The 12,375-nt window shown below is 53.7% G+C and overlaps 1 protein-coding gene across 1 annotated transcript in view; it reads left to right on the forward strand.

Moving 5' to 3' along the window:
• The first annotated feature begins 4,396 nt into the window (after positions 1-4,396).
• The window catches only part of sez6l (seizure related 6 homolog (mouse)-like), a 30,314-nt gene continuing 22,335 nt past the window's right edge, over positions 4,397-12,375 (forward strand). The window contains exon 1 of the mRNA XM_088935498.1: positions 4,397-4,683. Coding sequence (XP_088791624.1) covers positions 4,476-4,683 — 208 coding nt within the window. The 5' untranslated portion in view covers positions 4,397-4,475. The remainder of the gene's footprint in view (positions 4,684-12,375) is intronic.

The raw sequence follows: 12,375 nt of genomic DNA on the forward strand, positions 1-12,375 counted from the left end.
CTTGTTTTTACACTGAACTTTTCTTTGTTCTTCACACTTCACACTGACCACTGTACATAACACTGACCACTGCACTTCACGCTGACCACTGTACATAACACTGACCACTGTTTTTCATCCCCTCCATTCTTGTCGTAAAAATGGAATTTAAGAGGAGTCATTCAGCCTCCCATTTGTTTTAACAAACCTAGGCGTTGTCTTCTGGGCAGCCAGGTCTGCCTGTGTCCAGTTTCTGTGGCCAGTCCTCCCTCTAGCTCACTTGCCTGCCTCCTCTCTCTCTCTACACACGGTGGGAGTCCTACGCGGGGGCAGTGCTCTCCTTGCCCACGTTAAAGAAGCGAAGCGGTTGTGTCCCTGTTTGGACAAGAGGGCCAGGACCCTCCCCCCTCCCTCTCTTGCCTCTGGCCTGTCCAGGCCTGCGGAATCTGCATCTCATTAGCTAATTGCAAAATGCGAATGAGCTGCCAGTGCAGCAGCTCCAGGGGTGCTGATGAGGACAGGGTGGGGGCGGGGGCTGGACCTGGATGTCCAGGCTGTGAGCTCCTGATGTGACAGCCCAGCCACAGTGCTGGATCTCCAGCTCGGATCTCTGCTGCACCTTCTCTTCGGGTAAAGATTATGACAGATGCTCAAAAAGTAGAAATTGAGCTTCATGCTGTTACTGAATATACAATGCAACAGCCGACCTACAGCTACACTGATCGAGTTAATAGCTCTGCAGAAAGCAGAGCTCTGTTGAACACACACTTGAAGAAGAGTAATTATGAGGAGAATCAGAACAAATTTAAACCCCAGGCTTCAGTGCGTGATTTGACATTAATACACAAGATGATGGTGTAGGATTGTGTTTTCACATGCTGCCCTGGGTCTGGCTGGTTTCCTACTTGTGACATGGAATAACAAGAGGAAATGGAGAGAGATGAGCTTCTCCAATCGCTGTCTACAACTGCACATCAGTCCCTCTCCTCTCGGTGTTTCTTCATCTGGTTGTCACCTGTGCTCCTCTCCCGTTCTGTGTTCCTGTCTCTTTCAATGTCTGTCTATCTCTGCATCTCGCCCACACTCCCTCTCTCCCGACCCCCTCCTCCTCTCGCACGGAGGAGACAGAGCTGTCTTTGCTGTCTGGTTGTTGAGCTGCCAGGGGGAGGCGCGGTAGCGGTATTGATCTATATTTATACCCCTCTCACCCCGACCGGGGGGTGTGGGGGCGGCGTGCAGGAGGGGGGCGTGTGGCACAGCCGGCCTGGACATCAGGAAGAGTCTCCCAGTCCCTGCTGAATCACAGGCAGGAATCTCCTCGGCTCATCCCACGCATACTCTACTGCTCTGGCAGCGCGCACGTGTCTGTACATGGGGTGCCTGGAGAGCTCTGAATATAGAACAAAATGGCGCTGCTGAGCGGCGCCACGTGCCCCCGCCGCACCGCAGAGGGGCAGGGCTGGGACACCTCTGCGCCAAGAGAGGGAGAGGAAGGAGACAGACAGCGCTGCAGAGCTAGGCTCTGCTGACAGATGGGCAGACACATTTCTGCTGTCCTCCTCCTTCTCAACTCTCTGCTGACAGCCAGATGAAATTAACTGATCGCTTAAAATTACACAGATCTGTATACAACAGTGCTCTATATGGCAGGAATGTACAGTGTGATCACACTCATTTTGCCATTTTCATATCACACTGCTCCCTGTTCACACTCACTGCTCACACTCAGTGCAGCTTGTTCACACTCACTCCTCCTTGTTCACATCCACTGCTCCCTGTTCACACTCACTCCTTCTTGCTCACACTCAGCTCCCTGTTCACACTCAGGACTCCCTGTTCATTCTGAAAAAGCCCCTGCACCCTACTTTCTCTCTAAATTGCACACCATGTTTAACAGTATTTAAACTCCTGATTTAAATTCAGCACGTGTGCAGGCCTTTGACATCTTTCCAATTTATTTGTTTGTTTGTGTCTCCTGATATGCTAATTGCTCAGACACTTTAATTGCTGCAGACGTTCTAATTGGATCGTCTTTACTGGAAGGAATCAGGATCTCTCCTCAATGCTTCATCCCTGTGCTGCTGGAGAGAGCTGAAGCCCGCTGATCTCTCCCAGCAGCTTCCCGTCTACGTCTCCCCAGACCTCCTCTCCCCATCCTGCCCACCCGGCTGGGCCCGGCAGAGATCAGGGTGCAGCGGACTCCGCTGTGGGTCTGGGCTGTGTTTCCACCCCACACTCTCCATCCCTCATCACTGACTAGAGCTGCGCCATCTCGGCGAGTGGTGCTCTGACAGACACGAACCTGACCCAGACTGCCCTGCTCCTCTGTGCCTGGCGGTGTCTCCTTGCTTACACCCAGAGTGCTAGAAGTGTTGTGCCCCAGTGCTGCACAGCCTCCTTTTCTCCGTCCACACGCTGCCTCCGTTCGTGTTTTCTCTTCTTCAGCAGGGTCCTGGAAATCAGAGCTTCTGCAGTCTTGTTGTACAAGTGGGTTCATTTCAGTCTTCTATATCCAGTCATTTAGAAACTTGTTTTTCATTTGACACTTCATGCAGCCTTTACTGCTGCAGGACACTTCAAGGCTTCAAGCTCACGAGGCCCGCAGTGTGCCCTCTGACTTGACTCGTCTGTTTGTGCTCGTCTTGCCCTGTATGCAAAGCGGGTATTTCAGTCGAGCAGGAGCTACAACAGACAGAGATTGAGAGGCTGGTCCATTAATGAGCTGATTGGCCTGTTCTGTCCTTCTTTAGCTCCAGCAGACCAGCGCCAGGCCTGGGGTAGCGGGCAGGAGACGGATGTCTGTGTTGTGCAGACTGAGCCCATGCCAGTTCTCTGGCACTGACCGGTGGGGCTCAGACTGGCTCCATGCCCCTTCCAAGACACCTGTTCTTCTGCTCAAGCCCGCCCAAGCCTCCGTGTCACGAAGTCAGCATCATGTGACCAGGTGCCCACGTGAGCAGCCTCTCCACACTGCTCCAGGCAGTTAAAGGGACAGGCCCGTGTGTATTCGTTAGGGTGGGTGTCAGGAGAGCTGTGCCAGGAAAGGCAGGCCTGTATGCAGCTCTTGTGCACACACAGCGGTTTTAGCTGCTCGGAGAGGGTCCGTCTGGCCCGCAGTGATGTCGCCCTGACAGAACCCCTTCGCTCCTGCTCCTGACAGAGAGGCGCCACTGCGTCCCAGCTGGGCAGCCCAGCGACTGGCGCTGTGGGGGTCCAGACTCCAGTCGGCTCTGCTAGCGCCAACGGGGCCTCAGAGAAAAGGGAACGTGCACGCTCCCCCAGACTCCTTGGGGGCAGGGATATAAATAGCTGCCTGCGCTGCTCCATGCTGCGCTGCTCCAGGAATAATGAGAACGGGAGCCTGGGAGAATTCCCGCCCGGGTGGAGGAGTCCTGATTCTCACACGCAGACGCCTATGCCAGGCATGTCCGCTCCTCCTCGAGCCCTGCTCTGCCCGTCCCTCACAGCTCTTCGCTGGTCTGCTCTTCTTGGGCTTGGCAGGAAATCAACTCGATGCTGTTCAAACAAGTCCGCTGTCCAATATCCACTGTCTGCTGTCCACTATCCCCTGTCTGCTGTCCGCTGTCCAATATCCACTGTCTGCTGTCCGCTGTCCAATATCCACTGTCTGCTGTCCGCTGTCCACTATCCCCTGTTTGCTGTCTGCTGTCCAATATTCACTGTCTGCTGTCCGCTATCCCCTGTCTGCTGTCCGCTGTCCACTATCCCCTGTCTGCTGTCTGCTGTCCAATATCCACTGTCTGCTGTTCACTATCCCCTGTCTGCTGTCCGCTGTCCACTATCCCCTGTCCAGCCTCTGTGTCCTGGGAAAGAGCCCCAGGCTCCCTGTGGGCGCAGGGTGAGGAAGAGGAGGGGAGAAGGGCACAGGGCTGTGCTAGTGTGTGGGCATTCTGGGGAGCCTCTTCTCCCTCTCTTCCCGCAGGTGTCCTCTTGGAAAACAACATCCGGACTGCGGATACTGGCGACGCATTCCTGGTGTGATCATTCCTGACAGTGACTCACTGGAGTGACTCTGACTGCTGAGCACATCGTCGCCTGATCTCAGGCCCGTGGAGAGCTGGGGGGACCAGCTCGCGCTGTTATCAAGAGCACCCCGATCGGGTCCCGGGGTGATCACCTGCCTGCCGGACAGCGGTGGGAAGGGGGCGGCTATTGCACTGGGCTGACCACTGGCCTGCAGTGGACAGGCCAGTGGGGCAGCTGGGCTGACCGCTGTGGTCAGCTCTGTGGACACGGTGCGGGTCTCCCTCCCCACCAGCACGCAGCCCACCGGCCCTCGAGCCGTGGAGATTTAAAAGCTTCAGCTTCCGCGAGCGAGAGGGAGGGGGGTGTGCGTGTCTGTGTGGGAGAGAGAGGGAGAGGGAGAGAGAGGGAGAGGGAGAGAGAGAGAGAGGGAGAGAGAGAGAGGGAGAGGGAGAGGGAGAGAGAGGCAGGAGCAGGCAGCCGCGCACTGCAGCGCTCAGTCCAGCCGAGCGATGGAAGAAACGCAGCGCAGCGACCCGACCCGGCGAGCGGCTGTCCCGTCGCCCGCATCCGCAGCGTCAGACAGCGGCCAAGGGGCTCGGGCGGCACCGGGCTGCTCCGGCCCGGCCCGGAACATGCGCGCTCCGTGTCGGCTCGGGCGCGGGGTCCGGAGAGCCGTCTTCTGGCTGGGGCTGCTGTGGGGACTCGGGCTGGCCCAAGGTAAGCGGCTCGGTTCTGGTTCTGGTCCGGCGTGCCTGTGGCGGGGAGAGGCGGGTCGGACGGGCGGGGAGTCACCTTCACTCTGCCGGGTCGCGGGCCTGTTTACTCGAAGTTGCGCCGCTCTCCGTGACCAGACTGTGCGATCTGGAAGTGCGCGAGTGGCCAGAAACCCCCGACTCCCGGGAGACCCGCTCCCGCGGGCTGGGAGAGGCGGGGCTGCGCGGAGACCCCGCTGACTCACAGCGCCCGGACCCCTGCACCCCGAGGGACCGAGCTATTGATCCGCTCTGACTGATCGCGGGGGCCGGGGCTGAGCGCGACGTGCAGTCCGGGATCCTCCTCGCCGCGCGTGTCCCCCCGAGCCAGGGCAAGCGCGTGGAGCCCCGTGTCCATGTGCACGCGCGGGCCTGCGGTCTTCACGGACCGCTGTGACTGCGGCGCGAGCCGGCGCTCGGCGGCACGCGGGGAGATGTCTAACACGAGCTGCACAACGTGCATGAAGTGACGCGCGCTTCTGTTAGAGGCGTCGATGTTCTTGAAACTCAATTTGCAACGTTTATTCTTCTTATCTACACTACCTGTGTAAAACGATCGGTATTCTAAAACCTCCAAGGCAAATAATAGAAAAAAAACATTGCAGTAGCTTACAGCACGAGTGGAGTGCTCCGACACAGATACAGCTCTAGACTCTTACACTGGAGTCCAGTACACCGACACAGATACAGCTCTAGACTCTTACACTGGAGTCCGGGACACCGACACAGATACAGCTCTAGACTCTTACACTGGAGTCCGGGACACCGACACAGATACAGCTCTAGACTCTTACACTGGAGTCCAGTACACCGACACAGATACAGCTCTAGACTCTTACACTGGAGTCCAGTACACCGACACAGATACAGCTCTAGACTCTTACACTGGAGTCCAGTACACCGACACAGATACAGCTCTAGACTCTTACACTGGAGTCCGGGACACCGACACAGATACAGCTCTAGACTCTTACACTGGAGTCCAGTACACCGACACAGATACAGCTCTAGACTCTTACACTGGAGTCCAGTACACCGACACAGATACAGCTCTAGACTCTTACACTGGAGTCCGGGACACCGACACAGATACAGCTCTAGACTCTTACACTGGAGTCCGGGACACCGACACAGATACAGCTCTAGACTCTTACACTGGAGTCCAGTACACCGACACAGATACAGCTCTAGACTCTTACACTGGAGTCCAGTACACCGACACAGATACAGCTCTAGACTCTTACACTGGAGTCCAGTACACCGACACAGATACAGCTCTAGACTCTTACACTGGAGTCCGGGACACCGACACAGATACAGCTCTAGACTCTTACACTGGAGTCCAGTACACCGACACAGATACAGCTCTAGACTCTTACACTGGAGTCCAGTACACCCACACAGATACAGCTCTAGACTCTTACACTGGAGTCCAGTACACCGACACAGATACAGCTCTAGACTCTTACACTGGAGTCCGGGACACCGACACAGATACAGCTCTAGACTCTTACACTGGAGTCCAGTACACCGACACAGATACAGCTCTAGACTCTTACACTGGAGTCCAGTACACCGACACAGATACAGCTCTAGACTCTTACACTGGAGTCCGGGACACCGACACAGATACAGCTCTAGACTCTTACACTGGAGTCCAGTACACCCACACAGATACAGCTCTAGACTCTTACACTGGAGTCCAGTACACCCACACAGATACAGCTCTAGACTCTTACACTGGAGTCCAGTACACCGACACAGATACAGCTCTAGACTCTTACACTGGAGTCCGGGACACCGACACAGATACAGCTCTAGACTCTTACACTGGAGTCCAGTACACCGACACAGATACAGCTCTAGACTCTTACACTGGAGTCCAGTACACCGACACAGATACAGCTCTAGACTCTTACACTGGAGTCCAGTACACCGACACAGATACAGCTCTAGACTCTTACACTGGAGTCCAGTACACCCACACAGATACAGCTCTAGACTCTTACACTGGAGTCCAGTACACCGACACAGATACAGCTCTAGACTCTTACACTGGAGTCCGGGACACCGACACAGCCCAGTCACAGGCTCTAGACTCCTCTAGTCCCTGTGGAGTCCAGTACACTGACACAGTCCAGTCACAGGGCTCTAGACTCTTCTAGTCCCTGTGGAGTCCAGCACACTGACACAGCCCAGTCACAGGGCTCTAGACTCTTACAGGCCATGTGGAATAAACATACACAATCCATAGAACATGAGATTGGCTTTGTTTCTTAAATATGCTTTGTCTTTCTAAATGTGGCAGACGATGAATTCATTTACATTATGGACTGCCTGAACTGTAGGGAAAATTAATGACTTGAAGCTCCTCCCTGCAGACTTCAGATTGTTAACAGCCTGTATCTCCAGCTGTGCTCTGTGCTCTGATCCTACAGTCTCTCCTGCTGCTCCCACACGGCCCTCGATCAGCTCCTGCTCGCACAGCTGAATAATTAGGTCATTAAGCGATGGCCGCAGTTGTCATCAGGTCAGCAGACACTGTGTGCTGCTAACAGGCAGCTCCCCCTTTATCACAGGGAGATAACGAGGGGTCAACACACTGGGATTCACACATCTGGTTCCTTCGGCTGCTGTTTCAAATTGATTTTCAACGAACTTGATTGGCATGGCCAATAAATTACTGTGTTGCCCAAGAAATATCAATTAGCAGAACATTTCCAATCACAACAGTGACAGAGTGCTGTTGTCTGAGAGGCTCACTGTCTGCTCCTCGAGCTGTGAACGCACACGAGGACCAGGACAGAGCACACACCTGGCTGCCCAGAACAACAACAGCATAATATCGCTGGCCGGGGGCAGCAGGTCCGACAGCAGGAGAGCAGAGACAAGCTGAGTGGACCTGTGACCTGTGATTGGATCGCGTATCTGTGCGCCTCATTTGTGATCAGATCGTGCCTCTGTGTGCCTCTGTGTGATTTGTGATCAGATTACGTGCCTGTGTGATCTGTGATCAGATCGCATCCCTGTGTGCCTCTGTGGGATCTGTGATCAGATCGCGTGCCTGTGTGCCTCTGTGTGATCTGTGATCAGATTGCATCCCTGTGTGCCTCTGTGTGATCTGTGATCAGATCGCGTGCCTGTGTGCCTCTGTGTGATCTGTGATCAGATCGCGTGCCTGTGTGCCTCTGTGTGATCTGTGATCAGATCGCGTGCCTGTGTGCCTCTGTGTGATCTGTGATCAGATTGTGTGCCTCTGTGTGATCTGTGATCAGATCGCGTGCCTGTGTGCCTCTGTGTGATCTGTGATCGGATCGCGAGCCTGTGTGCCTCTGTGTGATCTGTGATCAGATTGTGTGCCTGTGGATCTGTGATCAGATCGCGTGCCTGTGTGCCTCTGTGTGATCTGTGATCAGATTGCATCCCTGTGTGCCTCTGTGTGATCTGTGATCAGATTGTGTGCCTTTGTGTGATCTGTGATCAGATCGCGTGCCTGTGTGCCTCTGTGTGATCTGTGATCAGATCGCGAGCCTGTGTGCCTCTGTGTGATCTGTGATCAGATTGTGTGCCTGTGGATCTGTGATCAGATCGCGAGCCTGTGTGCCTCTGTGTGATCTGTGATCAGATTGTGTGCCTGTGGATCTGTGATCAGATCGCGTGCCTGTGTGCCTCTGTGTGATCTGGAAGTCCAATGGCCGACTCTGTGACTTGGCTGTGCTGTTCTGGAGGGTTGTGTGGATTCCCTGGGCTCTGTCCAGCTGTCCTGGGCCTCAAAGAGATGGGTGGGACAGACAGCGAGACCAGAGGTCACGTTTAGGCTGCACAGCTGCACAACTGACTTCTCTCGTTGCATGAACTGCTCGGCTGGGCAGGCGCCTTTCCTTCCTGACTCGATCAGACTCTGCTGAGCTTTGTCTTGGGGTTATTTTGGTCTCTGTAAAGTTGAAGTGATGCAGACCGACACAGAACAAGGACAGGCCCTGGACAGAGAGCCGACATTTTACACAGCACTGTAAATGAGATCTTACTGGTACATTGTACAATTATAAGACAATTTCTCCTGATATAAATTCTTCATTTTTTACTCTATATCCTACCATTCTGTTTGCTTTTTTATTTTTATTTGTTCTAATTATTGATTCCATTGCTGTCTGAGTAACAGCCTACAGTCTCACTGGTGTGGAGTGACTGGGGTCAGTGGCCCCAGGTGTCCAGTCTGTGAGTAGCAGCTGTCAGTCTCACTGGTGTGGAGTGACTGGGGTCAGTGGCCCCAGGTGTCCAGTCTGTGAGTAGCAGCTGTCAGTCTCACTGGTGTGGAGTGACTGGGGTCAGTGGCCCCAGGTGTCCAGTCTGTGAGTAGCAGCTGTCAGTCTCACTGGTGTGGAGTGACTGGGGTCAGTGGCCCCAGTGACACCGTTCTGTGGGAGTTGCCCCTGTCTTGCCAGAGGTGGGGGGGAGTGTGTTAGTGTCCTGTAAAGAACACTGGTAGAAGCCATCAGGCCTGGAAACATGTTTCTCTTACCTGCCTGTAGCACCGGCTCATCTCTGCCTCGTCTGCGCTGGTGCTGCTGTCTGCTCCTTGTTGAGCTCTTAGGAGTGGTGGAGCTCGCAGGGCTCGTTTCCACAGGCTCACACAAAGGGCAGCTGGCCAGAGAGAGGGCTGCTGATGGTGCTGTACCCCACTGTCCTTCTGCACTTCCCTGCCTCTCTCACAGATGAAAAGTGCTTTGGTCTCCCTGAGGCAAATTAGTCTCATATCTTTATTCATTTCCCACTTCTCCCTTCTCTCACCTAATTGCTGTAATGACGTCCTCTGGCTCTGAGCCCTGGGGGTTAGTGAGGCAGTGAGACAGCAGGCGAGATGTGTTCACAGGCAGCCTGCTGCTGAGATAGGCAGCCCGCACCCTGACCAGGAGAGACTGGACAGGCTCCTCTGACTGACCACTGAGCAGGAGAGACTGGACAGGCTCCTCAGTCTGACCACTGATCAGGAGAGACTGAACAAGCTCCTCTCAGACTGACCACTGACCAGGACAGACTGGACAGGCTCCTCTGATTGACCACTGACCAGGAGAGACTGGACAGGTTACCTGCACACTGACGAGGGGAGAGACTGGACAAACTGTGTGCCCAGTAGACAGTGCACTGACCAGGATAGACTGGACAGGCTTCAGCCAAGAGCTTGGTTGAAACACAGTGCACAATGTCAGCCTCACAGGACCAGTGTGGCCAGATTGGTGCGTTTCTCTAGTATTGCTCTGTGTCTCTCGCTTCCTCTCAAACTCAAAGTGCTTCCCTGTGTGAGCAGTTAGGGTTTAGACAAAGGTTCAAGGGAAGGTATAATTTATCCCATAATTCAATCGACAGTTATTAGAGGAAACTACAGTGGAAATAACAATATGGGGAGAGAGAGGAGGCAGGAGCACATGGTAAAAATCCTTTTCTTGGATTATGATCTTGAAATAGCTCGTTCTTATCGTGGTGAAGTGGAGATGGTCTGGAGAGGTTGTGTTATTAAGTTATCCATGAGAATTTTGTTAAAAGACGTGAGGAATAGCTGACTGGCAGGCAAGCAGTTAACGTGTTAATAAGTTTCTGCTGGCTCCATTGCTGGAGTTGGAATGCCGCAGAGCTGCTGAACAAAAGGAGCCTCATCCCACTAATCGCCCAGCCTGAACACTGACGCTTTGTGAGCACGGCTCGGAATCCGGAGCGCATTTCAGAACCACGGCTCTGTGGACAGTTCCCTCCAGCTCCAGCACTGCTGGCCAGATCGCCATATTATAGACAACCTGTAAAACAGGCTTGTGGAGGAATGAGCACAACATGTTCAATATCAAGAAGAATTTATGATCTATTTATTCCTCAGTAGCAGGGTATGTCTTATCTATCATCTATCCCACTCTCTCTTTCCTTTCCTCTCTCTGCCTCTGCTTCTCCCCGCTGGCAGTGGGAGCACAGCCTGTCCTCTCTGGGCAGCCAGGTCTGCCTGTGTCCAGTTTCTATGGCCAGATAGTGGTCACTGAGCCTGTACTTTAACAGGGTCTGTTTCTTTTTGCTGTCTCTTTGTTTCTTCTGCTGTCTCTTACCCTGATCAGATATTCAGCTAGTGTGTATTGTCTGTTTAGGATTCTGTAGCATTCCAGTTTGTGTGGTGCTTGTCCCACTGGGACACACTCTCTTTCCCTCTCCCTGTTTACCTCTCTCTCTCTCCCTCTCTCTCTTTCCCTCTCCTTCTCTCTCTGTCTCCACCTCTCTCCCCCTGTCTATCCTGTTGTGTGGGGCTCTGGCTGCCTGCCTGTGCTAATGACAAGCGGGGCTGTTCAAGCCTGGCCATCAGCGGGGTTGTCATGCTCTCTCAGTGACAGGTTCTGAAAGAAAGCTGCCCCAGGGGGTAATCTGGCAGAGAGCATGTGGGTATTCTGTGAGAGAGCCAGGCGCAGCTCTGCAAGATGCCTCATTTCCTGCAGAGAAAGTGCCTCTCTCTCCAGGTGACAGGGGAGCTTTTAATGTTCTCAGGATCAAGAGTCTTGTAATGTTGTCTGATACAGAGTGCGAGACAATTACACATTTAATCTAGTCTGCTGTCGAGCACAGAGGATTTCTGGTTATGCTCCCCTCTGTCCCCATCTCTGTCTGTCTGTGGTGTGTATCATTCTTCTTTCCCTTCACTCTACCTTCAACAATGCCAAATGACTTAGGCACAGCAGAACAAAATCGCCTCCGTGCTTGTGGCCTTCAGTCATTCACACACGCCTCTCCTGCCTTGTATTCAGAGTGCAGAGTGCAGCTCATCCCTTCAGCCGAGGAGAGTGAGTGAGGCGGAGATCAGGTCAGCAGGAACAGCAGAGAGAGGGAGAGGGCGGCAGAGCCAGTGTCTGCCTCTTTGAGCGCTTTGCTGCTCTGTCCTTTGCAATTAAAGATCTTGTAAGCAAACAAACAGTCCATTTCTCCAGGGATCTCCAGCCTGCGCTTACCGAGGAGACTGAGGATGAGTGTTACAGGGTACTGAGACCCCAGTTCAAAGCGCACTGAGACCCCAGTTCACAGGACACTGAGACCCCAGTTCACAGGACACTGAGACCCCAGTTCACAGCGCACTGAGACCCCAGTTCACAGGACACTGAGACCCCAGTTCACAGGACACTGAGACCCCAGTTCACAGCGCACTGAGACCTGGCACAGGTTAGGTTTAGGCTCATCATGCAGTTCTGTAGTTAAAGCAACATGAGGCTCTCAAGATGTGATTTTGAATCCATCTGCACAGCAGACACAGGACTGAAATCTTAAAGAGTCCTGTAAGAATCTCCAGCTTTGTGTCTTTTCCCCTTGTGTTTGAGATGAGGTGAGCAGAAGGACCGTGCTGCTGTGTGTCGAGGCTGGAGGAGTGATGACAGGAGGATCAGTGTTTCCCTGAGCACAGTGCAGCAGGATTAGTGCTGGGCAGGTTCAGGGCTGGCATAGGAGCATCACACGGAGCTAAGAGGATGACAGCTTCAGCTGAAAGTAAACAGACCAGAAAACAATGGAAACAGAGAAGCTTAGTGAGCTGTAAGTGCCTGGATGTTTGATACAGTAATCCAGCCGGTCTGTCTATGTCTCTCTCACTCCCTGTGTCCATCTCACTCTGTGTCTCTCTCACTCCCTGTGTCCGTCT

The sequence above is a fragment of the Atractosteus spatula genome, chromosome 17 (genome assembly GCF_055471065.1).
Source record: "Atractosteus spatula isolate fAtrSpa1 chromosome 17, fAtrSpa1.hap1, whole genome shotgun sequence".
Taxonomy (NCBI): Eukaryota; Metazoa; Chordata; class Actinopteri; order Semionotiformes; family Lepisosteidae; genus Atractosteus; species Atractosteus spatula.